At 42.0% G+C, this 27,044-nt stretch overlaps 1 protein-coding gene across 11 annotated transcripts in view; it reads right to left on the reverse strand.

Annotated features, from left to right (window-relative positions):
• Positions 1–27,044, reverse strand: part of ANK2 (ankyrin 2) — a 550,591-nt gene that overhangs the window by 158,875 nt on the left and 364,672 nt on the right. For 10 of the 11 annotated variants that reach the window (XM_019534075.1, XM_019534077.1, XM_019534078.1 and 7 more), the window contains exons 5-9: positions 15,151–15,249; positions 9,487–9,672; positions 9,017–9,040; positions 6,328–6,426; positions 4,771–4,869 (exon numbers count right to left, since the gene is read on the reverse strand). In XM_019534075.1, the coding sequence (XP_019389620.1) occupies positions 4,771–4,869; positions 6,328–6,426; positions 9,017–9,040; positions 9,487–9,672; positions 15,151–15,249 (507 nt within the window). The remainder of the gene's footprint in view (positions 1–4,770; positions 4,870–6,327; positions 6,427–9,016; positions 9,041–9,486; positions 9,673–15,150; positions 15,250–27,044) is intronic. The other variant, XM_019534083.1, reaches the window with a different exon arrangement.

Raw genomic sequence — 27,044 nt, forward strand, 5'->3', positions numbered from 1 at the left:
AGCCTATCACAATGGTGTCCTGATAGAAAATCATGACAGTCCTATTATGGCAGAAATCCTTTCCTGATCTAAAAGGTTTCCTTATGCTCATGAAAGGAACTGAAGAGCAACAGATTCCAAGTTTAATCTGTACTGAGGAAAAAGTGAATGATTCTCAGAAACTGGTTCACTGTCAATCCAACATGTGCGAATGCCTTCACTACCTTTTCTGAAGTTACTTTTATGACTCTTCCTCAGTCGTGATTTTCCTGGAGACTCATAATTCTGTGTGATATGTATACACTTCTGCTAGCTTCTCATTGGCTTCCTTTCCCTTCAACTCCCGAGTTCTCTCTCACTTAACGTGTTCTCAAGTGCCTCGCTTAACATGAGCACTTCTATTTTTCACCCTTATAGTAGATGATAACACATATCAGTATTACTTACTACCTGTTCCCAACAGGCTCTCCATTCTCCCTATCTTTGATACCAGTTCCCAAGACCCAAAAGCTATGGTGCGTTACTGCTTGTCTACATCGTCCAGAATCTTTACCTGTGGAGATGACTCTAAAAAGGAAAATTCCTAACCAAGCAAATGTTAAATTAGGGAGCTGGCAATGTTCAGGAGGAAAACTGCCAATATTGATGAGCTCCATAACTACAACACCCAATTAAGGGAAATTATTGGACCAAGTAATCTTGTCTAATTATATTCTAATATTTAAAGTTTGGGATTTTGTCCAGATGAAGTACAATTATTATTATTTATTTTTTATTCTAATTCTGTCACAATGTACTGGGAGCTATACATTCATTACAGAGCATAACACCTCTCATACCCAAGAACATCAAATTGAAGCTAATGCAACTAAGCAACATTTTAGACGATTACGGGTGTATTTGTTCATCTACCTTTGTTAGGGCCCACCTACACATTCAAATGAAAGCTGTTGAAACCAGCTATACAGTTGTTACACATTTTCAAGCATTAACTTTGTATCTGGTCGGCTCTTTTTAAAGATGGATGGCTATTTTTTAGTGTGATAATTACTTTGCATAGGTGGCTGTTCTAAATTTAGCATGTGATTGACCAGTAAATTGTGTAATATATGTAATGTGTAGCAGGGGCCTTTGAATGATATTATAATTTGACGTAAATAAGGAAATGCCATTAGGATGGTAAAGACATGAGAGTAGCATTGCATTAAAGGGTCAAAAAGATAAATAACCCTCCCCCCAAATGCATGTTATTTGTCTCTCCCTCTCTCCCTCTTCCCCCCGACTTTGCAGTAAAAAAAAAAAAAAAACAGGATTTTGGCTATCGTATTACGTCCCAAAGTTATATATATATCTCTACTGCAAGCAGAAAATACTATTTGCAATTCCTGAAAATATATTTTTTCTTTTAAAAACCTCAGTCTCCGATGCAAAAGCATAATGGTATTGAGAATTATGTATATGTAAATATATATGTATATGTACCAGTGACAACTATCAAAGTTCTAGGACGCTCCCATAAATTACTAATTTTTAAAGATTTATTTTTTAACTACAAGTGTAAGAACTTCCAGAGGAATTCATTCTGTAGCACTTTTCCAAATACTTAGAGACATAATTGTAAAATAATTGTAAAATACTTGAGACTCATTTAAAATCTATTAAAATTAACCTTCCCTTTTTGATTTATGTATCACCAAATGCCATGTAGTAAAGAAAACTGAAAAATAAAATGAATGAAATTAATGAATGCTTTCAAAGCCATAGAACTTGTTCTAATGTGACATGGCAACCAAATATAAAGACCCAAGCTGCCAGATGAAATATCCTAATACATTTCATTTGACTACTTCCCATTTTTACCCTGAATTGCTACAAAAATGTAAATGCTTCTCAGGATAAATGGAAAGGAACACATGGAGGTGCAAGCATGTTAGTACCAAGAAAGAGGAGGCAGAAGTCTTTCCTTTACAGTACAATACACATATATGCATTGCATGCAACACACAACCTACCTCTTCATTACCCTACATACTCACGGCCATAGCAAAGCACAAGGCATGCGGACAAAGCAAAGGGAAAAGAAAGAGACACCAAGACCATATAAAAAGCTGGCATGAGGACATCAGCACGCCACAGACACACGCTGAAAAACAAAACCAAAGCTCTGGAATCTCCCACGCTGTGATGTATACACAGCTGCCTTCTCCAGCATGTCTTTGAGAAGTGAGAAGGCAGAAAATGAAAGCAAGGTAAAGCTGCTAACTGTGCAAATAAAAGCATATGTGCTTTGGGATACTTTGAAGATTTCACCAGTGTCTCCATGCCAAAAGTTTTGAGCTAATCTACAAACTGACAGGGGACAATAAGCCAAGAAAATGGCCATTCTCCTGAAGATAGATCCTTTCAAGGAAATTGTACGTCCTATTTGTATGGATTCATTCAGAATACACTTAAACTTAGCTGCTAGGAATGTATTTTGAGTCTATAAAATACGAGACGCTATTCTCAAAACTATTCCAAAGTTCCATTTAGAAATATTTTAAGCCAATTTTCCAAACCTAAATTTTGTGCATGAAATGTCTATGCATCACTCTGAATTCAAAATCATAATTCCCTGCATGAAACAGCATTTGCACACAACTGTCCAATGTATGCCTATTTGCAAATATTTTGTTTGTGGTACACAATTACCATTTTAGATCTTGATTGTGCATGTTTTACCCACATATTTTAGATACACATTTTGGATAATTTGCCCCTGAATAATTTATCCACCCCATATCACAAATGGTAACATTTTCTCATAAACTGTACAGACATAGATGATTGTGCCACACGTCCTTACAGACTCACACATCAAATCCTAACCATACACTTAATTATAAGATAATTGTTATTGCCCTTGTAGCATATGAAGCAGTAGACAGCCGATTAAATTAATTTATGGTTACAGTGCAGTGGAGGGTTTGAAACAATCTGAAGAGCTGTTTATTGTGAGCAATATATTCTAAAATGCAACAGAGATTATTATTAGGATTATACAGGTTTTGAAATGGCTGCCACCGTCTCAGGCTTTCCAATGTTAATTATACTGTGGCTGAGAAAGAGTCCAATCAAACTTTTATATCCAAACTTCATCTGAACTTTGGAGTGATATTTGAAATTCAATTCATGATATGAATGCAAATGTCTCTTATGTATATACTGGTCAAACATAAAGCCCTGATTCTAACATCCAAACGCCCAGTGGCTTTTCAAAATCTAGGCTCAGGTCTGACATGATCTTAACCTGCCTTTGGTTGCTGGCCGTATTGAGAATGAACAACATGTTTAGCAAAGGCACAGTTCTTTAAGAACAGAACAATTGTTTCAGGGAGTAACCTGTTTGAAAAAGAGGAGTGATCACTTAGCACAAGGAACTACATTTTCAGAAATTACTCCAAAATGCAATTTGACAAAATCAAGCCTCCCTCCCCCGTAAACTGTTACGTCATGCCTGCTGTCTGGAAATGACTGGAAAAACCAACCTTGCCTAAGGGGTAAATTATAGGTTTGCTGCCCCAGGTGCAGATCAGAAAAAAAAGTATGAATTCAAGTCACACAAGTCTCTTTCTAGTTCCTTCCCCACCTCCTTTGGGGGAAAAGGTTTGCCGCTGATACAGACCAGTAAGAGACCACTCACTTCCGCAAAACAGAATTAACTGGTGGCTAATGCCTTCTGGGCTAAGCCAGAATTTCAAACCATTCTCCACCCACCTGTACTGAGGGTGGGGATGAGCAGTCGGATCACTAGGATTGTGTGCCTCTTCCCATTGGGTAACCTATGATACAGGTACAAGGTACACTGCACAGCAGACCTAGGGAGTGCCTTTAGGGCCCCATTTCCCTGTATGACATGTTAACGGTTGGAGAAATCTTCCCTTAGATCAAACAACGATCTTTAAATACAAAAGTAGGATTCTGAATATGAAATAACTCCCTAGGATATTTTTATGAACAAATTGTTGGAGCTACCTTTGAAAATTTGGACATGTCAAAACAGGTTTCATTATGCGAAGAAACTGTTCAACAGTTCTGAGTTGTATTCACCTAAGCATTTTCTCTCGAGTGATATCTACTGTATTTTCTTGCATACAACACACACTTTCCCCCACTCCTAATTCAACGCCCTCCTCCAAATTGAGGTCTTATGTGGGGGAGCTGATTTTTTTCTCAAGACAGAAGCACCCTGCTTTGATCCCTCCTCCAGAATGCTGTAGCTGTGGTATTACTATTCAGGCAGCTGAGGGAATCAATGGACTAAATGGCTCATTCCCCTTTACTCCACAAGTGTTAACAATTGTTTCCTGTTTTTAAAGGTCTTCATGTTCTGTTAATCAAGGCAACTTTACTCAGGGCAATTTTGCTCTATGCTGGCTGCTCCTGGTCTCTCTCCTGTTTCATAGCCCTAGAACTCTAGCTCTTTTCAAAAGCATAGATCCACCCATGATATCTTCAGTAACAGCTAGGTTTTCAGCTTTCGTTAAGCAGGCAAGGCAGGGTGAGTCATCTGAAGTTTAGGTTCTGTCCCTGCTCTATTGAGCCATAATTCTGGAAAACATTTCTTTTTCTGGAGCATGCTGTATGCAAGAAAATACAAAAATATCGTGTTCACTTTTTGAAGAAAAGTCAAGAAAGGCACTATCAATGAAGCAAAATTTCACTAACTTTGAATGTTGGCATTCCCAGCCTTTGGCTAAAACCCCCCACATATTAGTGATAACACAATATTCAGGGAACAGAAACACTCACCCTGGTTTTGGCATCGATCTGCCCTCCACGATCCAACAAGAGCTTCACCATGTTTGTGTTTCCCCTTTTGGAAGCCACATGCAGTGGGGTGATTCCATTCTATACCATGAAAAGAACAAACAAAGAGCATGATGGACTTTGAAGTGTATAATGGGTATGACTCTGTCTTTGGATCACAAAAGAGAGGAACATAAATAAGTATAGAGAATAAACAAGGATGAACTTGAGCTAGGCACACACATCATTTGAGCTACAGCTCTTTAGAAAGGCTTTTTTTAGACATGTACCTTTTCTGAATTTTGGGATACAAAGAACGACACTTGCCCAAACACCAAACATCACAATCTCACAGTAAAACAAATAAATAACCATACATCAAAGCCTCAATTAGTTAATATTCACTGCACAATGATACATTTAGATCACTGCAGCATGCACAGCATGTTAGTTCAGGCACAAAGGGACCTTATTAGCATAACAAAGTCAGTGTCAAAAGCCAGGTCCTAATTAGGCAGAAAAATTGTCTAATTGCAGGCATCTCAGGTAGGGAAAATGTATGTTAGTTAGGATATCAGATAAACATACGATCTTTCCAAAAGGCAATGCTTCACAAAAGAATTCAGTAAGACCCCGGCAATGCAAGTGAAACAAAAGATTAAGTGGAGATAGCCACACACATATTTATATCAGGTACCTTTTTGATACTAGATGATTTACCGCAAATATGTACTATACAATAATAAATGGATTGTATTATGTAAGCCAGTGGTTCTAAGCCTTTTTGGATTCAAGGCACCCTCATCAGACTCAAGGTACCCCTGCATAACTTTTGTGAATGGAGCAGCACCCAATTTCAGAAGTAAATATATTTATTATAGTGCATACCTCCTTGCCAAGAGGCCACGCAGTGAGGTGGGGGAGCAGCTAGGCAGGAAGAGCCTGATCTGCTTATCTCCTCACACCTCATTTATTTCCTCACACTACCTGTACACCTTTCAAAGGATCTCCCTGCACCTTAGGGTGCCCTGGCACCCTGGTTGAGAAATTCTGATCCAAGCTGTGCAGATGTTTTTCATGCAGAGAGTGCTTTTAATTCTTCAGTATTCATATTCTGTTTCATGTACACATGTATAATGTATGGTGCTTTAGATATATTCACATAGAAGTGTAGTGTACACTGAAAAGGTAAAATCAACTTACTCCAATAAATACTGAAAATTTATGGGACAGGGTTAAGACTGCGGATGCTATATACATATGTATAATATAGTTGACGGGGGCAAGAAACTTTAAATGAGTTAACACAAGGTAAACATTTATATCCTTGTATACTTTCCATTTTGGAATAAAAATGTGTTGCCATTGATCTCCTGAGCATTCTGCTTAAGTGCCAGAAGCTGCTGTTAAAGAGATTTGTGCAAAAAGTCATCTAAGCACATGGTAAAATTTTACCTGCACTTTGCTTTGCACCCTGCTTTTGATGTAAATTGTAAACAAAGTTACCATCCCATTTTCACTGAGCATCCCATCTAAGAAGAGAAGAAGGTTTCTCCATACCCTGGCTGTGAAGTCCACTGCAGCTCCTCTGTTGAGCAAAAGTGTCGCGACATTGACGTTTCCATAGTGTGCAGCTATGTGTAAAGGTGTGAAGCCACTCTACAAAAGGAAGCAGTTTTAGTTAGGGAAGGCATTTCATCAATGCTACATCATCAGCTTCCTTAGAGACTTTAACAGCTTTCAGCAAACAGTTATGTTAAGCTGACTTGGTGTTCTATAATATGGAACAGGGTCTTGAACAGAAAATGAATGCAGGTTTCCCCTACTACAGAAAGCTCTTCTTTTTCATTATCTGTAAGTCTATACTGTTGGCCACTGGCAAAAGAAATATTTCAAATGCAAGTCTTTTTCTGTTATCAAAAGACAGAAGCAGTGCACCCTTGCAAAAAATCACATTTTACTGTTTCCTAATGTACTTCTGTCTAACAAACAGCAAACCCCTAAATTTCTCTTAGAGCAGCATATTTTAGCAAAGAATTCCCATCTTCATCTGAGAAAATAGCAATCATACCATCTTTCAAGTATTCAAGGTGCTTCACTGTTGGTAGGCAGCAATAATTACACTATAATTAACGGTAACATTTTCCATTTTCCATATAACATTATACTGAAAAGACCCCAGAGTATTTCCCCAACTAAATAATGCCAAAATGCCACAAAAATGTAACTGCCTCTGGGACAGGATGTGCTTGCTGCTTCTACAGAATACAAAATGCTATAAACAGCATGGAAAAGGGTAGTGCTACCCAAGAGAACTTTTACAATCTTTTCTCCAATGCCTGATGAAGGGTGTTTGTGCCTGAAAGCCTGCAATTAAAGATTTTTTTTGGCAAAAATCTTGTTGAACTAATTAAAGGTATCATCTCTATTGCAAGTCCTGATGGCAAAAGGGTAGTGTATTTCAAACAAGAACACTGAGTAAACCTCTAGTGTAGAAAAAGGGCACGTCTACACGTCACCCTACGTTGCCGTACTGATGTGCTATGTCGCCACACTACACGCTACAGTGATGAAGTGATCACATGAGTCTACACATGACCATCAGCTACTTTGCTGTCATGGCACACTCCCCTGTTTTAGCATGCTGATATGGTGAAGTAGTGGCTAAAACTAACTGTGCAGTGTGCACACTGTGCAGTACAGGCAGTTATTGCACTGTGCTTTAGTAATAAAAGGAAGTCCTAAAGCACAGCACAGTAACAATGTCATCACAGGGCAACAAGGGCACACACCCAAAAAGTAGCAGAACATTCAATGTTTATAGGGAGTAGATAGGCCCTTTTTAATAAAGTCTTCCCTAGAAGATCCTAGACTTGCTTAGATTGTGTTCTTTGTGTTCTCCTGCTGTTGATTATGGAGGGAGGAGTGAAATGTTTTCTGTTTCTAGAAAATCCTATATTGCATACTAAAACCTGTAACTTTTAGTGTAGGGATCAGCATTTTAACCTGTGCATGCAGTAGCAAAACACCGGGGATGTTACATACTGGAAGCAACTTTATTCCCAAAAGATGCAACAGTCAGCCCATTATTTTAATTTCATTCTGTTCATTTCAAAGTCGGGCCTGAGGTGAGCAAAGTCTAAGCAGAATCATGCACTCTTTAAACTGCTGACCTTATTGCTAGGGGTAGGCTATCATGAACATGCCTTGTAAGTGCTGGACACATTCACACCTGTGCTCACATGTAAAGCTGGCTCCCTCACCTCACATACACAACCACCCCCCCACCAACGCAACTGCTTAAGCATAAAGAGCATAGACACAACTTAGTGACTGCATTTTGGAAACAATTCCTTTTCATTATGGTGGTGGTATTTTCTAAGTATCGCATAGTCAATCAGTACAACAGACACAACATTTCCGTTGGTACTGCTTTCAGAACCAGTACTTCTAGAAATAACTTAAAAATATGATGGCAATCTCTATATGAAAATTTTAACTATACAGGGATATGTCTATTCGCTGCCTCCTATTGACTTCTAAACATTTTATTGAAATGATTTCTCCATTCTATTTGTTACTACAGATACAAGTACTTTGAACAAGTCTTCATCTTGGAACGCACTCCTTTATGTATTATCTTTTCAGCTTTCCTGCACAGAAAATACATAAAATGTGATACATCTAACTCGCTAACAGGTTGTTTATCACGTTTTATATTTTGGTCACATTTTACATCTATGCTCTTAACTGGTTTAGTCCTTTTTCAAAAAATATTCAAAACACTGCGTGCCAAGCTCACATACTGTTACACCTACAACAAACTGGCATATCCCTAACCCAGGACAGATTCTTTACTGACAAAGAAATTAATTTTTGCCGTGGTATTGGTTTGGCAGGTGTCCTAAGAGTCCTCATTTAATATGCCTAGTGAATGTTTCTCATAATTACTCTTACTGAGTTTTAAAATACCTGTTTTTGTACCTCTATCTCGATCCCTTCTTCCTTTTGGCTAAATGTGAAGACTTTTTAGTTGATTTCATCATAACAACACAAGCAGAAAAAAATTACAAAAGAGGAATAAAAATAGGATTGGTGCTTCATAGTTTCTATCACTTGTATGGGTTGAAAAAAAAACTCCTTAACTGTCATTTTTAGTGCTAACTAAAACAGAAAAGAAATATGGCTGCATAAAGAAGAGCAGAAGTTACTAATTAAAAAGTAATTAAAAAAATGTGGATCTCGGTACCTCAGTTGTCCTATTCACCATCATCTGATGCAGCATCATTTGAAAAAAAGAGGAAAGATATTACAGATTGGCTGGGAAATAGCAAACTAAGTTGCTTGTTGAAATGAGTTATGTTGTTATTACGGGAAAAGCCATTCAAGCATGCATTAACACCACATACAACCCATGCTCCCATGGGCCCCAAGCCATATCTTATTTAACATGGAGAACTCAGTTATCTGCTTCCACTCTTGTTTCTTCTTGTCCATAAATAATGAAGGAAAGCAGATTTCCAAAGGGACAACATGCATCAAAAATATATAGCCAAGCGTGGCAAAGCAGATATTTTCCAGGGTGATCCTGGATTTAGCAATGTCTTTTTTACCACAGAAGAAGCTACTTTGGCTTCTTATTTTAAAATGGGTGCCCCATCCCCAGAAATGTTCAGTCTCATGATTACCCTGGCCACCTCCAGGATGAAGCTTTTTTACCTTGGACTGGACATCAGCATTGTGGTCATTCTGCAGAAGGAGAGCTGCTGACTTGGTATCATCTTTTCTGGCAGCAATATGTAAAGCTGGCAGCCTCACTTTCCCCTTGGTGTCATTTTCCAGAAGAATGGCCACTGCCTGATTGTGTCCCTGCTGCAATGCAACAGCTAGTGGAGTGAAGCCATCCTGATAAGAGTGGAAAACAAAATATACTCCATAAAATGAATGGTGCAACAACATCAGTCACACAGCACTGTTCACACACAGAAATGTGTGAAATGTAGCTTCCCAGTCACTCTCAACCTGTGGGTCATGACTTCCAGTGAACTGTCCAGCATAGAAGGCACAAAAAATATCTCAATTTTGCCTTAAAGCATCCACGAAGTGCATTTTACTGGGAACAGTTAGGTTAATACCCGATGTATCTGGAAATCTCACGCTTACAAAACACCAAGGCTAAGTCTGCTCTGCAGGTGGTGATTTGACCAAAGCATCAACAGACACAGTTAATCAAAACAATGACACAACATCATGGACTTTAGCCACCCAAAGTAAGTATCCAGAACCCTAGAGGGCTTGCACAATCGACACTGAAGCCCATATCACCATGTCGTCACAGCTTCGTTGCTTAAACAAGTTGGATTACAAGTATCCTGAGCATGTGTACCTGTGTACAACCACACACCAAACCGCAGTTTAGGCACATACACATAGCCTAAAAGAAAACATAGACCTTGAATTTGGTCAGGGATGGATGAGGGGATAAGATGTATGGTAGGTGAGTATGAAATGGAGAGAGAAGCATTGGGAGAGGGAATTATCATGTTGAAGCCAGTAGGATAAATTTGACTGATGCCCATCATCAAAAGGAAGAAAGGGAGCAGATTGAGGGAGTTGGGTCAGAAGAAGAAGAATTTGATTGGGTTTGAAAGAGAAAGGGAAAGATATGAGAGAGAGAAAGAAAAATCTGAGGAGCTGTAAAAACGTGAAATCATCTAGATAAACATTCAGACTTTCGAGGTATTTCCCAGATTTACCACACCAGGTTCATCCCTTGGTAATCTAATACCTTTTTACTACTTTTTGCATAGAATTCTGGCTTGATGTTGTAAATGTATCCTGTTATAGCTACTTACTCGACAGAGATTAATTTATCTGCTGTGAATTAAAGAGGATGAACAGCTGAAGGAACAGCTGAATTGTAATTCTAAGGCTAGGGTAGATTAGGTAGAGAGATGGCTTAGTGCACTGACCTTTCACCTCCGGAAACATGAGAGCAAATCCTGGATTAGCAGGACAAATGTGAAACTGAGTTAGGTGGTCTCATCCTCATTCCCACTTATTCACATCACAAAAGCACCACAGAATTCAATATTATTGGCTACATCTACATAAGGGAACCTCAGATGTTGAACACATACCCTTTTTCCCATAAACTTTCTTTCCAGGGGTCCCCATTCAGCACTACTGTACTATTTTTTGAGACAGAGCATTGTTGTGTTCTAGTCCAAGGGCATCAAACTTATGGAGTTTCACAGGTTGGATGAGAGTAGCTGGGCTGGTTTGTGGGCCAGATTGGGACTGAGCCCTTCTTCCATGTGGAGGGCCTGTGACACTGGGTCTGGCCCACACGCTGCAAGCAGCATGTGTTGTCCCTGGCTCTGCCCTGGGGCTTGCACTCCGTACAGAACATGGGTTGGACCTGGCACTGCATGCAGCACAGAGGGTCCAGGGCATGGGCTGCATGTGCCGTCCCACCAGATTGGCTCTGCATGCAGGCTCTGGCGCTGATTGAGGTCAGGCCATGGGGCTGTACCAGAGCCAGCGGAGCCTAGTCTGACAGGATATTGTATGCAGTGCATGCCCTGTGCTGGTCCCCTGTGCTATGTGCAGCACACAGGGCACTGAGTCCAGCCCACACAACGCATACAGTGTGGAGGGCCAGGGATGGCGTGTGCCCTATGTGGCATGTGCCGTCAGTCCAGAGGGCTACAGGCCAGATCCTACAGCTCCATGGCTAGATCCAGCTATGTGCCATGTGTTTGACACCCCTGCTAGAGCCAATGTCAGTTTCTGTCTGACATGGATGTCATTTCAGTGGCACCTCCAGTTCTGGCTGTCATGCCCATTTTGTTTAACATATGATGTAGTAGGGATGGAGTTTTGGTCCAAGAAATATATGAAAAGCCAGGGTATACCCCTTCCCCCGATATCTTTTATTGGGCCAACTGTATACTTGGGAGACATGTTAGAAACTTTTGGGCACAGAGTGTCCTCCATTGCCAGGACTGGGGGGCACTTAGTGCTTGAAAAATTGGACAATACACTTGGTCTAATAAAACATATTATCAAAAATAATCTTGCTTCTTTCTTAACATAGTTATTTACCCCCCCAAAAACAGCAGGATCACATCTACCTATGGAGCAGGAAGCAGCTGAGGCCATTTCCTGACACTACCCATATGCATGCAAACTATTAATCTTAAAAGCCCTAGCAGAGCTGAGGAGTCAGGGGGCATGTCTACACATGCATTTATGTGCTGTAGTTACAGCGCATTAAGTTTAGCACCTGTAATAACAGGTGCTAACTCAATGCACAGTACAATAGCAGCGGCGCATGCCTTTTAAGTGATGCTAATGTGCAGTAGAATAATTCTATTGCGTATTAGCACAATAGCATGGCTTTTGCTGTGACACTTCAATGAGCGAATTAGTTTACAGTGCATTTAATGTCTCATATAGATGCACCCAGGGGGGGGAAACACATATGACTCTCAGGGATGTTTGGACGCTTGAGATCAGACTACAACCAGATTAGTTGAAACTGTGATGGCCTACAGATTCCTTTTGCTAATAGATATATTTCTATCAATCCCAAGCACAAAACTAAGGTACAAAGTACTTCTGTGACAAAACTAGAGAAGGTGGATAAGGATTGTAAGTGGACTTAGATCGTTGAGTTCCAAGGTTCTGTCATGATTGATTTGCAAACTGTGTGTTTCTGCCAAGTTGCCTGGCATTCGCACAAGATTTTATATCTTCAAAAAGCTCTAACAGTAATACGATCTCAACCAATGCAAAGCAAAGAAAGGATTATTTTAAAGCCATCACCAAATGCTACAGTATCCACTGACTGAAGAGCAAGTAATGCAGCTGTTAGCCCCAGCTAGTCCAGCTTTTAAGCAAGGAAAGCCTGCACAAATGCATCACCATTTCAAATCTGCTCTTTGGCCAAAGTAACCCATAGTGGGAGAGTTTCCATACTGGTTGGAAGAAAGGTAACAAATGCAAGGAAAGGCACAGATGGATGAGAAAAAAAATGAAAATGATGAGAGGGGGCAACTTTCCTATTACTATTTCACATTGTACAAATGTTATATGTGGAAAGATCAGTAATAAAGCTGACAGGATTTATAGAACAACAGCTGTTCACTTCCATTTCTTCGGATAGAAGGAAAGCAATTTTGACAGTAAGAGAGCAATGGGAAACAGTGAGTGCAAGATTTGTTAAAGATGATTTCCCTTCGTCACCTCCCATTTCTCTCATTTACTGAGCTTTGGGAGAGAAATTAAAGCCTTCCCAGTCTCTACTGTCCTTTTATGGGTAGATTCTCTTATCTGTTGCACTGCAATTTGCAACAACTGTGGCGTTTACTCTAGATTCCCATAACTGTAACAGGGAACAGGGCTCTAATTTTGGTGTGCTCATATATATGTAATCTATTGGCTGAAAATAGATCATCAGAAGAAGCAGCAGCATGCTCTGTAGTGTTATTCCCATTAAAGCATTCTCTTATATATTTGGTTTCCCAGTTAACAACAGAGACATTTAATATTCCAACACTTGACAAGAGACATACAGAGATGCCCTCAGGTCCCAAACTTCAAGGGCCTCCTGAGGCCCATTCTCCATGGTTTTTCAGTCACAGGAGAGAGCTTGGCCCACAGTATTTGCTTTTCTATATTAGTTTGTTTCCCTTGGTCCTATTTTGCATGAACCCATGAAAAATTCTGTGTACGCTGTACTTGGAGATTTAAAAGAAGCACTGGCTCTGAAAGGTAAGATGTGACAGCTGAGCTGCGATGCTATCCTTTGCCAACATTATTTGCAGTACCTTACATTATAAGGATACATTTTATGACATGTTCCAGGCAAAATGGCTTACATTTGCTTCAAAAAAATGACTGAATGAAAAGCCCAGCTCATCCAATTCTATGGACTGTTTCACTATATAGGATAATGGGAAGAAAATGATAGCTTTCCTTGTAGAAAGGGCAGGTAAAGCAGCATGGCTAATTGTGCTGGTGAAGGAAATAGTAATGACTTCATTCCTAAAGGCTCTCATGGGATTTGACAAAAATGTCACAAGAAAACCTACCTCTGCACCCAGTGGCAGCACCCAGATGAGCACAGCTGTGCAGTATTTGACGTGTCTGTGGCACCACACACCGCACATGTTCCTGCAGTGTTCCCTGCACTGTGAGGTAGCGGCATGGGAAAAGAGGGGTGGTTTGACCCTAAAATATCGCAAGGTCAAAAAAAACCTGCGCAAAAAAAAAAAGCAGGGTGGCCCAAGCAGAGGTAGAGCAAGTTGCCCAAAACCAGAGCCTAGCTGGCTGGAGCCACACTCCAGCTACCATCCAGGATTGCTGTGACTGCAGCCCCGGAATGACCCAGGACCTCAAGCAAGGCCAACACAGTTGTTGTTTCCAGCCTCCCCTACCCCACCTGTAGTATCCTGCCACGCGCCAGAGGGTGCGTGGCAGAGGCATTCCCCAGGGACAAGTAGCAGCAGCACAAGATGTGTCACTGCATCTTGTCCCTGGCGAAACAAACATCCATGCTCATACAGACGCAGCCTGTGGGTGCATCCCACATGCAGGGGCGTACAAATTTGTGCTGTTGCTTTTTGCCACTGTACATGCTCCTGCATGTTAAGTTTTCTGTGGGGCAAAATGCCCCACTTTGGGGAAACGGACTCCTCCCAGCATGATGAAGGAGCCAGGGGTCACTTAAACCAGTGGAGATGCTCAGATCCAGCCTCCAGCTGCTGTGGCGCATGCTCCTGGAGCATGCACTACATGGATTTTTTTGCAGCAGTTTTTTTTTTTTATAGTGGGAGTTCCTGGTATCAAATTTTGGTGCCGCGCTGCAGCATGGCAAATAGTTGCACATGCACTGCCTGTGGTTTGCAGCATCTCAAACAGTTTTGAGGTGCTGGAAGCCACTCGTGCACACTCATCTGGATGCACCCTGTACTTCCATGCTAAGAGCATAGAAGCACACTGGCAGTACAGGCCCAACAAAGCCAAGCTGTCATGGCTTCCTCTGCCTGATACAGCTGTAAGAATATACCCAACAAGGGTTCACTAATGTTTATTCAGATTCCTTGGGGCTTGATGAGGGAACAGTACATATGCCACATCCTTCATACATAGATTCTACACTCCTTGTGGCTCCAGGAATCGTACAACTGAGCTTCTCCTTCCTTATCACACATACCTACACAGGGAAAAACAATGTCTTCACACACATACTTTCACGCATAATCTGGTCTAGTCTTCAGAAAATTATGTTTGACAATCATATTTGCTTGCTATCAGTCGCATCTTGAAAGCAAGGGCAAATTAAAGACAATCTGTAAAAAGGCATGCATATTGTACCTCGGTAGCAGTGCTCTGGTTGGCTCCATTTTCCAGCAGATATTTCACTACTTCAATGTGGTTCTCTTGCGCTGCCATGTATAAAGGAGTGAAACCATTCTAGGAAAAAAACCCAACAGAATATCAAGTAATTAAGTCTTTATTGATACATTAATAGTAATGAATAACAAATAAACACACAAAAATATAAATGCCATTTAAGAGCGTGTTAAAGAAACCATGTATCAAGTGAAATTTAGCAAAATTGCTGTATTTCCTGAGCATGGCACTCTTTTGTACTGAGCATTAGTACTAATACAGGGAAACAACTTTGTGTTTTCTGTGTTAATATGCTAGAATGATCTGTCCTTGTTCCACATTCTGTGTCACAAAGCTAAATCATGAGGATCACAAAAAAACAGATTCTAAAAAAATATTTTTAACACATCAAAGCATCTGCTGTTTTGCAATGATCTATAAACTACCTAGGCTTTCACTCTTAGTATTCTTTTACATAATTTTAGGATAACTCAGTATACACTGGGAATGTTCATTAGTGACTGATAGATATAAAACTGGCAGTAAAATTTTATGAACACTGACATAGAAGCAAGATTTTTCTTAATCACTTTTATTTAATCAAAGGCAGTGAAAATAAAGTCAAATGAAGTTTAGTAGAGATGGCAAAGCTTTAAAATCATACATAAAATTTAACAGCCATAAAAATAGTGCAAACCATCAATCCTCAAACAACAAGACATTGCAGAGTTATGACTATCTTTCTGAGACCACAGTAATATTGTATATAACTTAAGTATATACTTGTATATGTATGATTTAAGTATAAACACACCTAGAAATGCAAATAGGTTCTTAAACAAAACTGCTCCAGATATTATCATTTCTTTCCAGGGCATAACATGTATATAGATATAGATATGAGTTTAATTATATTGTGCACATGGAGTGTGTGTGCATGCGTCTACTTTGAAATACCTAGTTTTAAATAAAAATACGTCAATATCCATATGAGTGAAAGGCACAAAAATGAGCCTATTTGCATGATTAATGAGGCTTCATATTATTGTTTCAGGATAATTAAATAGGCCCAACGTTCTTGTGTCAAGCTCTGTAAATAACACTGTAATTTAAGAGAACTTAATCATCTCTCATGAAACTTCCTGTCACCATTCCATACCACCCCTAACAGAATATAAACCATAAATCAGATTTCAGCCACAAAGTGCTTTTTTCCCTACTTCAGTATGTTTTACAGTTTAAGAGGGTGGGCTTGTATGTGCTTACAAACATATTATTATTTTGAGTAAACTTCTCATGGGAACATTCAACACATTCTCAGAAGAGAACCCTATCCCACAGGCAACAGATAACACACTTGACTGTAGAACTCATGGTTTCCGATCTCCATACGTATCCGCACAGCTATATTAATATAACTGATACAAAATGTCCACATAGACAAAGGCAAGGGAACCCGGGATGGTATGATCCCTTGGAAACCTGATAAGGTTTAAAGTTAAGAAGGTTCAAGTGTTGTTGTAGGCATAATGGACTAAGACAGGGATTGTCAACTGGGGGTACTTGGAAATGCCCTAGGGGGTAGACACAGGCGGGCAGGTGGGGCTGGAGCACTACCACCCACCACCCCATGCTGCCACCTCCCAGAAGCAGTGCTGGGGCAGGACAAGGACAGCAGTGCCCCTCTGAAGGCCACACAAGCACCGACCAGCAGGCCAGATGTCGGGGTGGGGAAGCTCGCACATGGTGGTTGCCACTGCCACCCACTACCCCACACTACCCAATCCCTCCCCTCCCCCCCAAGCTCTGCTTCCGGTCACTTACTATAAAAGGTTGAAAACCTCTGATCTAGAAAATATGTGAATATCTTTTATTGGACCAAATGTATAGCTGGGAGAGATGTTAGACAAAGTTTCAGGCTCAAAATGCAGACTTGGAGAAAGACACTTTGTACCTGAAAGCTAATCTACTACATCTCTCTCAACCAACTCTCTGTCCAATAAAGGATATCACCCAAAAATCCTTGGTCATCTTTAGAGTTAAGAGCCAACAACTATAAAGTAGGGCCCTCTGGATTTTATTTCTAGTCTTGCCATTGACTCACTGGGCATGTCTACATGAGATGCAGTAAACTGAACTACTCCATAGTCAGGACAGGCATCCTATACTGCAAAACCTGTGGCTGCAGGGGGTCCCACAGCTAAGGGGCCTCCTGTACATAGGCAGTGGAAGTGGGGGGATAACAGGGCTCAGCCCCCCAAAATACGGGGTAGCAGCAGGCATTGCCTTAGGGCAGCTCAGCTGCAGGGTCCTACAGCAGAAGTGAGGAGGTGTGGGCATGCTGAGCCACCCTGAGCGCTTGCAGCCGGGATCACACCTGGCCTAGCCACAGGCAGGTAAGTTTCTTTTAATCTGTTTTTTTTATTTCTGCAGGCTTGGGGAGAGGGCAGCTTGAGGGCAGATGAAGTGCAAGAGAGAAATCGTTCACCCCTGCCCCTGGCGCACTCCCTCTTTCACTGTGGGGACTGTCCCACGAACCGGCCTGGCCCCCATTCACCGTGACTGAGGCCCTGGCCCAGCTGGGTCATGGGACAATCAGATCCTGGCCACTTCGAAAGCAGTAGGCGCCACCATGTGCATCCCACCGCTGGGCGGTCCAGGCAGCGAGGCACATAGCAGTGCCCGCCACTTTTGAAGTGGTGGCAGTGAGGCATGGAGACATGGAGCAGAGGCTGAGCCCAGCTCACAGCTGTGACCTGCCCTGGCTTGTGCAAAGATCAGGGGGCCGTGTGCCCCTCCCCTCTCAGCTGCCTGGCACCATGCCTCTGGAGGAGCTGCCAGGGTCTTCCTGGGGATGATGTGAAGTGGGGCAGGGTGGGCGCAGGGTTCCTGGGGACTCCATCCTCTTCAGCCTGGCAGTGCAGCTGAGGCTGGCCCAACTCTGGGCCCCACCCCCCCGTCAGTGCATGACCAGGACCAGTGCAGCTGGGAGGCAGATGGGGCAAGTGTTGGGGCTGGGAGGTGGCAGAGGCTGACGTGGTCAGTGCAGCCAGGAGGCAGCCGGGGCCGGGACTGGTGTGGCCAGAGCTGGGAGGCAGTCTGGGCTGATGTGGAGCCTGCTCCAGCAGCAGACAGCTCCAGGGGGTAGGGAGCAATCTTCCAGACCATGCTTTGATCACAACACTGAGGCTCAAAGCTGCCTACACAGGGAGAGTTCCCCAGCCCCAGGTTAAGTGAGGAAGTCTGTGCATGCAGCCCAGAGCTGGCTGGGAACCATTCCATTTCAGAACAGGTTTCAGCCAGCTCTGGGCTGCATGTGCAGACTTCCATGCACAGTCCAGGGCTGTCCGGGAACTGTACTGGTCTGGGGCAAGTCCCAGCCCCACAGCTCTCTCAGCCCCATGCCCTGATCAGGTGATTGAGGCACAGGGCTTGGAAAGAGCTGCTGTGGGGGCAGAGGGCAGGTCCCAGCCTGCTGTCCTGATCCACTGATCCCAACTCGCTGCCCCAATCTGCCCAGCCAGGGGCTCACTGCTAGCTACCCCACTGGTGGGACAGCTTCTGGCTGCCCCCAGGTAAGCAGGAATTCCTACCCAGCTGGGAGCTCACTACTAGCTGCCACACCAGCAGATCAGGGCAGGGACCTGCCCCTCCCCCACAGCTCTTTCCTAGCCTTGGGCCCTAATTGGGTGATCAGGGAATAGGCTGGGAAGAGTTATCTCCACTGCAGCTCTTTCCCAGCCCCATGTCCTGATTGCCCGATTGAGGCATGGGGCTGGGAAACAGCTGCGGGGGAAGGGTGTACCCCAGAGCTGGCTGAGACCTGCCCCAGATGGGCTTGTCCCCATGTGCATGGGGTGAGAGAGCTCTGCAGCAGCAGATCTCCTGCCCCATGCACATCAGGAAGCCACCTGTGCTCCCCCTGGCTGCTACGGGGGGACAGAGCAAGATGGGAGCAAATCTGCTCCCAAGAGGTAGCACATGTAGATATATTTCCCAGTAGGCTTACTGTGCAGTATTTTTACTGTGCAGTAACCCTACTTCGAATTAATTGGACATGTAGACATGCCCACTGTTTGTGTGTGTGTGTCTCTGCGCATGCATGCATGCATGTTTGTTTGTCCCTCATAATTAATACAGGCAGTCCTTGGACTTATGACCCAATTGGTTCCTGAAAATGGCATCTTAAGTTGAAATGTAACTCGGAACCCATTTTCCCATAGGAAACAATGTTATATATGGGGGATTGCTTCCTGAACCAAGGCCCAATACCCTGTTTTCACCAAAAATAACCCATTATTTTGTATTCAATCAATTATAGATGAGTAATAAAGTTACATTATTACAAGTTTACATTTATATGTAAATAGAAATCACATTGATTTGGAAGGATGTCTTTGAGGTGACTTTGCTAGACTTTTTGAAGGGTTCTTGGCTGGATTCTTCTCAGGAGTCTTGGCTGCAGGTTTTTCTGCAGTCTTGTCTGCTTTCTTAAAAAAAGTGTCCAAGGAAGTTTGGACAGATGTTCTCCAGGGAGATGGGTCACAGTGACTTGTTCGCTGTCATGGCATCACATCATATTAAGTGTTGTAAAGTCAAAACTGATGTCACAAAGTTGAAACCGGGTGTCAATTGTAAGTGAGAAACGTTGTAAGTGTGAAACATTCTAAGTCGAGGACTGCCTGTATATTATTTACCTCCTTCACACATGGGTTGTAAAACTAAATTAATGTTTGCATAAAATGTTTGAATAAAAAACAAACAGAGCTACGGAAGCACAAATTTATTATTGACCACAACACTGGTGCTCAAACAAATGTAAAAAAACCCTGAAATGTCAACAAAAAGGGAAAATATTCATCATGAAAATATTCATCAAAAGCATTTCTATGTTCAACCATTTCTACTGGGTTTGCCTCCTAGTCCTATACCCACCCATATATTAGACCTGCTTAGCAGGATCATTGTGAAAAAGCATTTCAATAGTGGGTACAGGTGAACTAGTTCTGACTGTAGCCTAACTGGTAGCATATAGCAAGATAAAAATTTTATAGTACCATGACAAAAAACAAGGAAGTAATCTCTACTGTAAATCAAAGCTTTTAATTAATGAAACGGCTAAGATGCCATCTTGACAGAATTTTTACAGTTCTGTACATCAGTTCAACACTATTCATTGTACGATCTCTGAAGTCATAAATAAACATTATTTCTTGCATTTTCCAATTAAGTACTAGGTCATAGACACTGTTGCAAAAAGAACTGCAGATTAAGTTTGCAAAACAGCAAAACTGCCAAACAACAGTACATAGCTGTGTGTGCTATTAGTTGAATCAAAGGCTAAATATACTTACAAGTGAATTATGATTCCCTAGCTACTTTTAAAGTTGTGTTAGGCCTCCTCTACACTATTATATTTATGCTGCAATTAACATGCTATTCATGTTATATTGGGAAGGGTGCTACATGTACACCTCATTTAAGGCATCATAACACAGAAAATGAGTCATAAAAGTATTTCACATATTGTAAAATAGCCAGTATTTTTATGGCTGTTTTGTATGGCATCTTAAATTTAACGTGTGGCCAGAGCCTACAATCAACTGATCATTGGTTCTGGGGCCCAGACTGCACCAGAGTCTAGAATGGCCCTGGGACCAACAATCAGCTGACTGTAGGGTAGAGGGAGGTGAGGTGGAGCTGAAGGACTTCCCTCGCCAGGGACAACCCCTACTGTTGCTGGGCACAGTGCTTTGCAATCAGTTAATTGTTGGCTCCAGACAGCGCCAAGTCTTGACTCTTAAACTGTCTTGTCTGAGACTGACAATCAGCTGATTGTCTGCCCTGATGGCCACAGGATAAATTGGACCCAGGACTGTGGGCTGAGGCACCTGGCTTTGAAGTTGCCCATGCAGGGGAAGCCCAGAATGTGGGGCATGGAAGGAGGGACCAGGGATCAGATCCCATCACACCATTAAATAAGTGGATGCTAGAGGCCTTAGACTCTTCTATGTGTCATTTTCTGCCAGCTGTAAATAATGATTCAATCCTCCTGATTTTAGACATTCTTGGGTTTAGCTCAGTGCATGTCTGATCTATTTTCCTTCCAATCATGCTGCACCTTTTCCATGTTAAGGCATCAGTTAGCAATTTAACAGCAATTCATTCAATAGAAGACAGCCTTTCTTAAGACACAGGCATAGCGGCTCTCTTCTTTGAAGTTCTATCTGGCACTAAAGGTACTTGAGGTCAGACGACTGGCAATGACAAGCTCCCTAATACTCATAATTGCCTCATAGGTGCTTTAAGAGGAGTAACAAAAGGCAGAATTTAGTCAAGTAACACGAAACAGGTGTGCATCCCTATCTGCAGAACAAAAGTCAGAGGATGGAAGGGGAGTCATTTACTTAATGACTTTTTGGGTGCATCACAGAGACCCTAGAACATTTCCTGACTCACTTTTCATGTGCTATTTTGAAAACACCAAAACTTGTTCCATGCATCGTACCTATGCCATAACAAACACATATACTTCATGCCCAGCAGCTGGTGAGGCATAAAAGACTGCTGCAAGAGGAAGGATAAAAAGTCATTTCTTATGAGCCTACTGAGAAAGCATGAAATATCTTGTGCTTGTGACAGTACATTTGTCACTCCTAGACTTCAAAACAGCAGCCTTTGTATGACATACTACAGCTCAAGAGACTGTTTCTCATGGCTTCTTTTGGCCACCTATCCTGTTAATAATGCAGAACCTACATGGGGCTTCATGGGGCGTGTCTCCGCAAGTAGGAATATGTATTTCCCTGGGGACAAATAGCAGTGGCACATATTTGTGCTGCTGCTACTTCTCCCTGAGCATGCCCTTGCATACACACTCTGCCAAAATGCCCCTGGTGAGGTAAGGGGTTGGCTCCAGCAGCCTTACTTGGGGTCCTGGGGGTCTCCTGGGGCTGCAGCAGCTGTGGTCTGGGTGTGTGAAGCCTGGTTGGCAGCCAGTCTCGCCCTGGCTGGCCAGGCTCTGGTTTTGGACAGCACATATTGCAGCCATGTGCACCACCCTGCTCTTTTTGGCGCATTTTTTTTTGACGCTAGGAACTCTGCTGGGAATGTGGGCGCATGCAGTGCATACAGTTTGCGGCACCCCAAATCGCACATGCATGCTTGCGCAGATGTGCCCACAGTCTTTCTCCTCATGATGTGAAATGAAGCTGTACCATTCTGAATAGCATAGAAGAGGAGTCTTCTGTCAAGGACTAGGAAGGGACTAGCAGTATAAAAAAAACTCTTTAAAAAACTTGTATTAAGATATAAAAGTAGTTAGGGACTGGGTCTCACCATTGTAGCTGGATCCTCAGATCTGGATACACACATAGCAGTAACCTTTTGAGGATAGCCAATGGCAAATTACCAATGGCTACACTAATTGGTTAATTTACTTGGCTCAGTGTCTAATCTATTAAGGCCTCACACTACAGTGTTTCACTTTTTTCCTTTCTAGATATTATGCCGTGTACAATTCTTCTATTATTGAATTTTATCAATCTGAATAGAATCACTCACAATCTTAAAAATGTGTGGCAACTGCAGATTTTCAAGAATTAATCAATTTGCCCTTAGAAGAACAGTTTTGTCAACTAGGCTTTCCTGTTCTGGAATAGGATCAGAAAGATAAACTCAGGATTAGAAGAGACTGTATGCATCCCATGTATGACCTGGTCATTTAACACCAGGGGGTGTTAAATGTACCTACTCATAGTCCTGATGTTGACCCACAGAGTTTCCTTCACACTGAGAAAACCCATCATTCACAGCAGGAAGTTTGCTCTAATCATGGTTAAAACCACAGGGGAGCAAGAGAAGGGAATAATTGCACATTAAATCATTTTCTCTAGTGAATTCTTTTTCTTTAACTCCAGTGAATTAAGCTCAGTTGACAGTTTCTATGTCCCTTATCCACAATATCATAAATATGATTAATATGATTATATATGAAATATAAATAGGATTAAATTCAGAACACCTTAAAGAAATATTTTGATTAAACTCTGGTGGTCTTTATTTCTATCCACTTTCATTGACTTGCCTATGGAATGCAATGGTGTCTTTGACTGATATAAACCATTTCATCTTACAGCTTTTTAAATTCCATTCAGCCAATCCTACATAGTACAAAACTTATAAAAGCATGTTAAGGATCAAGAAACCTTTGCAAACACCATAGTGTTACCACTAAGCATGGCCTCTGAGTTGGACTTAATGCTGATACCAAAAAAGAAAGATAGTTGCAGTCCAAAAGGTTCTAAAAACTTCCATATTAGCCTCTGCAGGCTCAAAGTGGAAGACGCAGTATGTTCTGATGCTGATGACATGCTATAATTGCCTTTGTTTAATTTAGACTGTGATTAATCTTGACATATGATTTGTGGAAACCGTATCTTTTATCAACTTGTCTGTTTACCATATTTAAATAATTTTACTATATTTTAACTATTTCCAATGAAGGATGCAATACCTTCAAGGGAGCTTAAGGGGACTTCATAAGATTTCCATAGATTCCTCAAATCACCATGTTCAGAAAAAATATTTATCTCTATAGTACTATATCCAGTACTGCTCTGAGTTGATTCATTTTCTTGTACTGCACTGGCTAGGTGCAAGGGTAATCTGTCCTGACCTCAAGTCTGCAGATCAACCAAGAAGAATAAGACATGAAGACTAGGGAAAAAAGCAGAATGTGTTTCTGAAGCTGGTTTCCCCATCCTTTCTTTTTTCTATAGAGAAGGCAAGATCTGCATGTGAACCCTAACAGCATAACAGTCTTATTTAGTTTTACCAGGAATATAAAACTCTAAAACTTTTGGTTCAGAGGTGATACCTTTTAATAGACCAACTAGAAAACAGCAAAAAAATTATCCTTCTTTGCAAGTTTTTGGGCATGTGCCCTTCTTATTCAGCCATATTTCAAGGAAATGATGGTTGGTTTATGAGCCCCCTACACTAGTATCAGATGTTGTCCCCAAATTAAATAACTATTTTTAAACATGACCTGGAAAAGGGGAAAATACACATTGTTTAGTTTGTTCATGAACACCTGAAAATGGGTTTTGTGTTATGTTTGTAAATCTGGATTTTTGTACTATTTAAAGAAATAGTATATATAGATTATATTCTATTCTTTAGGAAAAAAGCAGAATATAATCTTGTAAAAAAAAATGGTATATCCACTCCTCAACTCTTCAAGTAGTTGTAGTGCTATTTCATAACACTCAGCCTTCATTACCTTTAGAAAATGACACTGTAAGACCCATAGAATATAAAGATGAAAACCTACAATAAACAAAGCACCTTTGCCCAATTATCCCTGAGTTTCCTTTTTATACAACACTGATTTACTTGGTTTGAGAAAATGAATCATCTTCAACATTAAAACTACCCCATGCTTTGATCATGAATGCCAATTTTTAAAACAATTGAAATAAACATGGATTTTTACACAACTTAGAAAAACTGACTACACACTTTTTTGTGCAGGGACCGGGACTCCCCCAGAGATTCAGGACAGACTCAGGAGAGACTCTGCCAGGCCTAGGGTCAGGGAAGACTGGGTTAGAGAACTTCTGAAGGGGTTGGACGTGTTCATATCAGCAGGTCCAGATGCTCTCCACCCCAGGGTGCTGAGGGAATTGGCAGGGGTTATCGAGGGGCCCCTGTCACGGCTTTACAAGCACTTGTAGTGCTCTAGCCAGGTGCCAGATGACTGGAAGAAGACCGATGTGGTCCCCATTTTCAAAAAAGGGAGGAGGGACGACCCAGGAAACTATAGGCCTGTTAGTCTTACTTTGATCCTGGGGAAGCTCTTTGAGAAAATTATCCAGGAACACATCTGGACCAGCAGGGAGGCAATGCTCAGGGGCAACCAACATGGGTTCATTAGAGGCACGTCCTGTCAGACTAACCTGATTGCCTTCTACGATCAGGCCACAAAATCATTGGACACAGGTGTAGCAGTGGACATAGTCTTCCTGGACTCTAGGAAGGCCTTTAACACTGTTTCCCACCCCATTCTCATTAAAAAGCTAGGGGATTATGGCATTGATGCCTACACAGCCAGATGGATAGCAAATTGGCTGAGGGGCCACACCCAGAGAGTGGTGGTGGATGGCTCATATTTGACCTGGAGGCATGTGGGCAGTGGGATCCCCCAGGGCTCAGTCCTCGGGCCCACACTGCTCAACCTCTTTATTAGCGACTTGGACGAGGGGGTGAAAAGCACCCTGTTCAAAATCATTGACAACACCAAGATCTGGGACAAGGTGAATGCGCTGGAAGGGAGGGACAGGATACAGCTAAACCTGGACAGGTTACAGGGGTGTGCGAATGAGAATAAGATGGGATTCAATACTGACAAGGGCAGGGTACTGCACTTGGGCAGTAAGAATCAGCAGCATACCTATAGGCTGGGGAACTCCCTACTTGAAAGCACAGTAGCAGAAAGAGATCTTGGAGTCATTATCAATTCCAAAATGAACATGGGCCACCAATGTGAGGACACAGTCAGTAAGGTCAACCGCACCTTGTCATGCATCCACAGATGCATCACAAGCAGGGCCAAGGAGGTGATCCTCCTCCTCTATGCAACACTGGTCAGGTCACAGTTGGAGTACTGCGTCCAGTTCTGGGTGCTGCACTTTAGGAGAGATGTGGCCAGCATGGAGAGGGTCCAGAGGAGGGCCACTTGCATGATCCGGGGGCAGCAGGGCAGACCCTATGAGGAGAGGCTAAGGAACCGGACCCTGTTCAGCCTTCACTAGAGAAGGCTGAGAGGGGACCTAGTGGACGTCTATAAACTTACCAGGGGGGATCAGTGGGGAATGGGAGAGACCCTGTTCACTCGAGCACCTCCCGGAGTAACAAGAAATAACGGCCATAAGTTGTTTGAGGGTAGGTTCAGGCTGGACATTAGAAGACACTATTTCACAGTCAGGGTGGCTAGGATCTGGAACCAACTTCCAAGGGAAGAAGTGCTGGCTCCTACCCTTGGGGGTCTTTAAGAGGAAGCTTGATGATTACCTAGCTGGGGTCATATGAGCCCAGTATTCTCACCTGTCCAGGGCAGGGGTCAGATTTGAAGATCTACTTAGGTCCCTTCGGACCCTACATCTATGAATCTATGACTATTCTACAGCTTGCTTCTTCCTGCTTTAATAATAGAAGGGATATTTCCCTACTGTAATATCTCTAACATAATATAGATACATAACTGAAAAAGAGGGAGCAAATGAGAGAGTAAAGATGCTTTCCTGTATATTACCATATTCACTTCAAAATAAGATGACCCCCACAATAATTAGATTCTACATGTGGAAAATGTATAAATTTGTAATGATTTTCCAGGTAGAGAAAATAATTATTGGAGGTTTGCCTTGAATTTGTCCCACTTCCCTAAATATGGGGGAAGGGGCGTTCATGTAGCCTGTTACCTCCTTTACCCCCAACACACTTTTTTCCCCACTCCAGGTCCCTTCCCTTCCTCTTTTGTGTCAGACCCTGCTCTCCCTAAGCATATGGAAGTAAAGAACAAATTTGAAAGAAATGACCTTGAAGTTAATAATTTACCTCTAAGATAAATTATGTTGCAGATACCCACAGACTTAGTTCATCCAGAATTGATGCATTTTACCTTTTTGGAAACTGCTGCAAGTTTTAGCACAGATACTTCATAACCACACTTTTAAGTAGCAGTTTAGCACCTACTTAGAGAGTGGACAAACTATACATGATTTCATAGACATTAGGGCTGGAAGAGACCTCGGGAGATCATCGAGTCCAGCCCCCTGCCCAAAGGGCAGGAAGTCAGCTGGGGTCATAGGATC

The sequence above is a fragment of the Crocodylus porosus genome, unplaced genomic scaffold (genome assembly GCF_001723895.1).
Source record: "Crocodylus porosus isolate Cpor-Errol unplaced genomic scaffold, CroPor_comp1, whole genome shotgun sequence".
In the NCBI taxonomy this organism is placed as follows: domain Eukaryota; kingdom Metazoa; phylum Chordata; order Crocodylia; family Crocodylidae; genus Crocodylus; species Crocodylus porosus.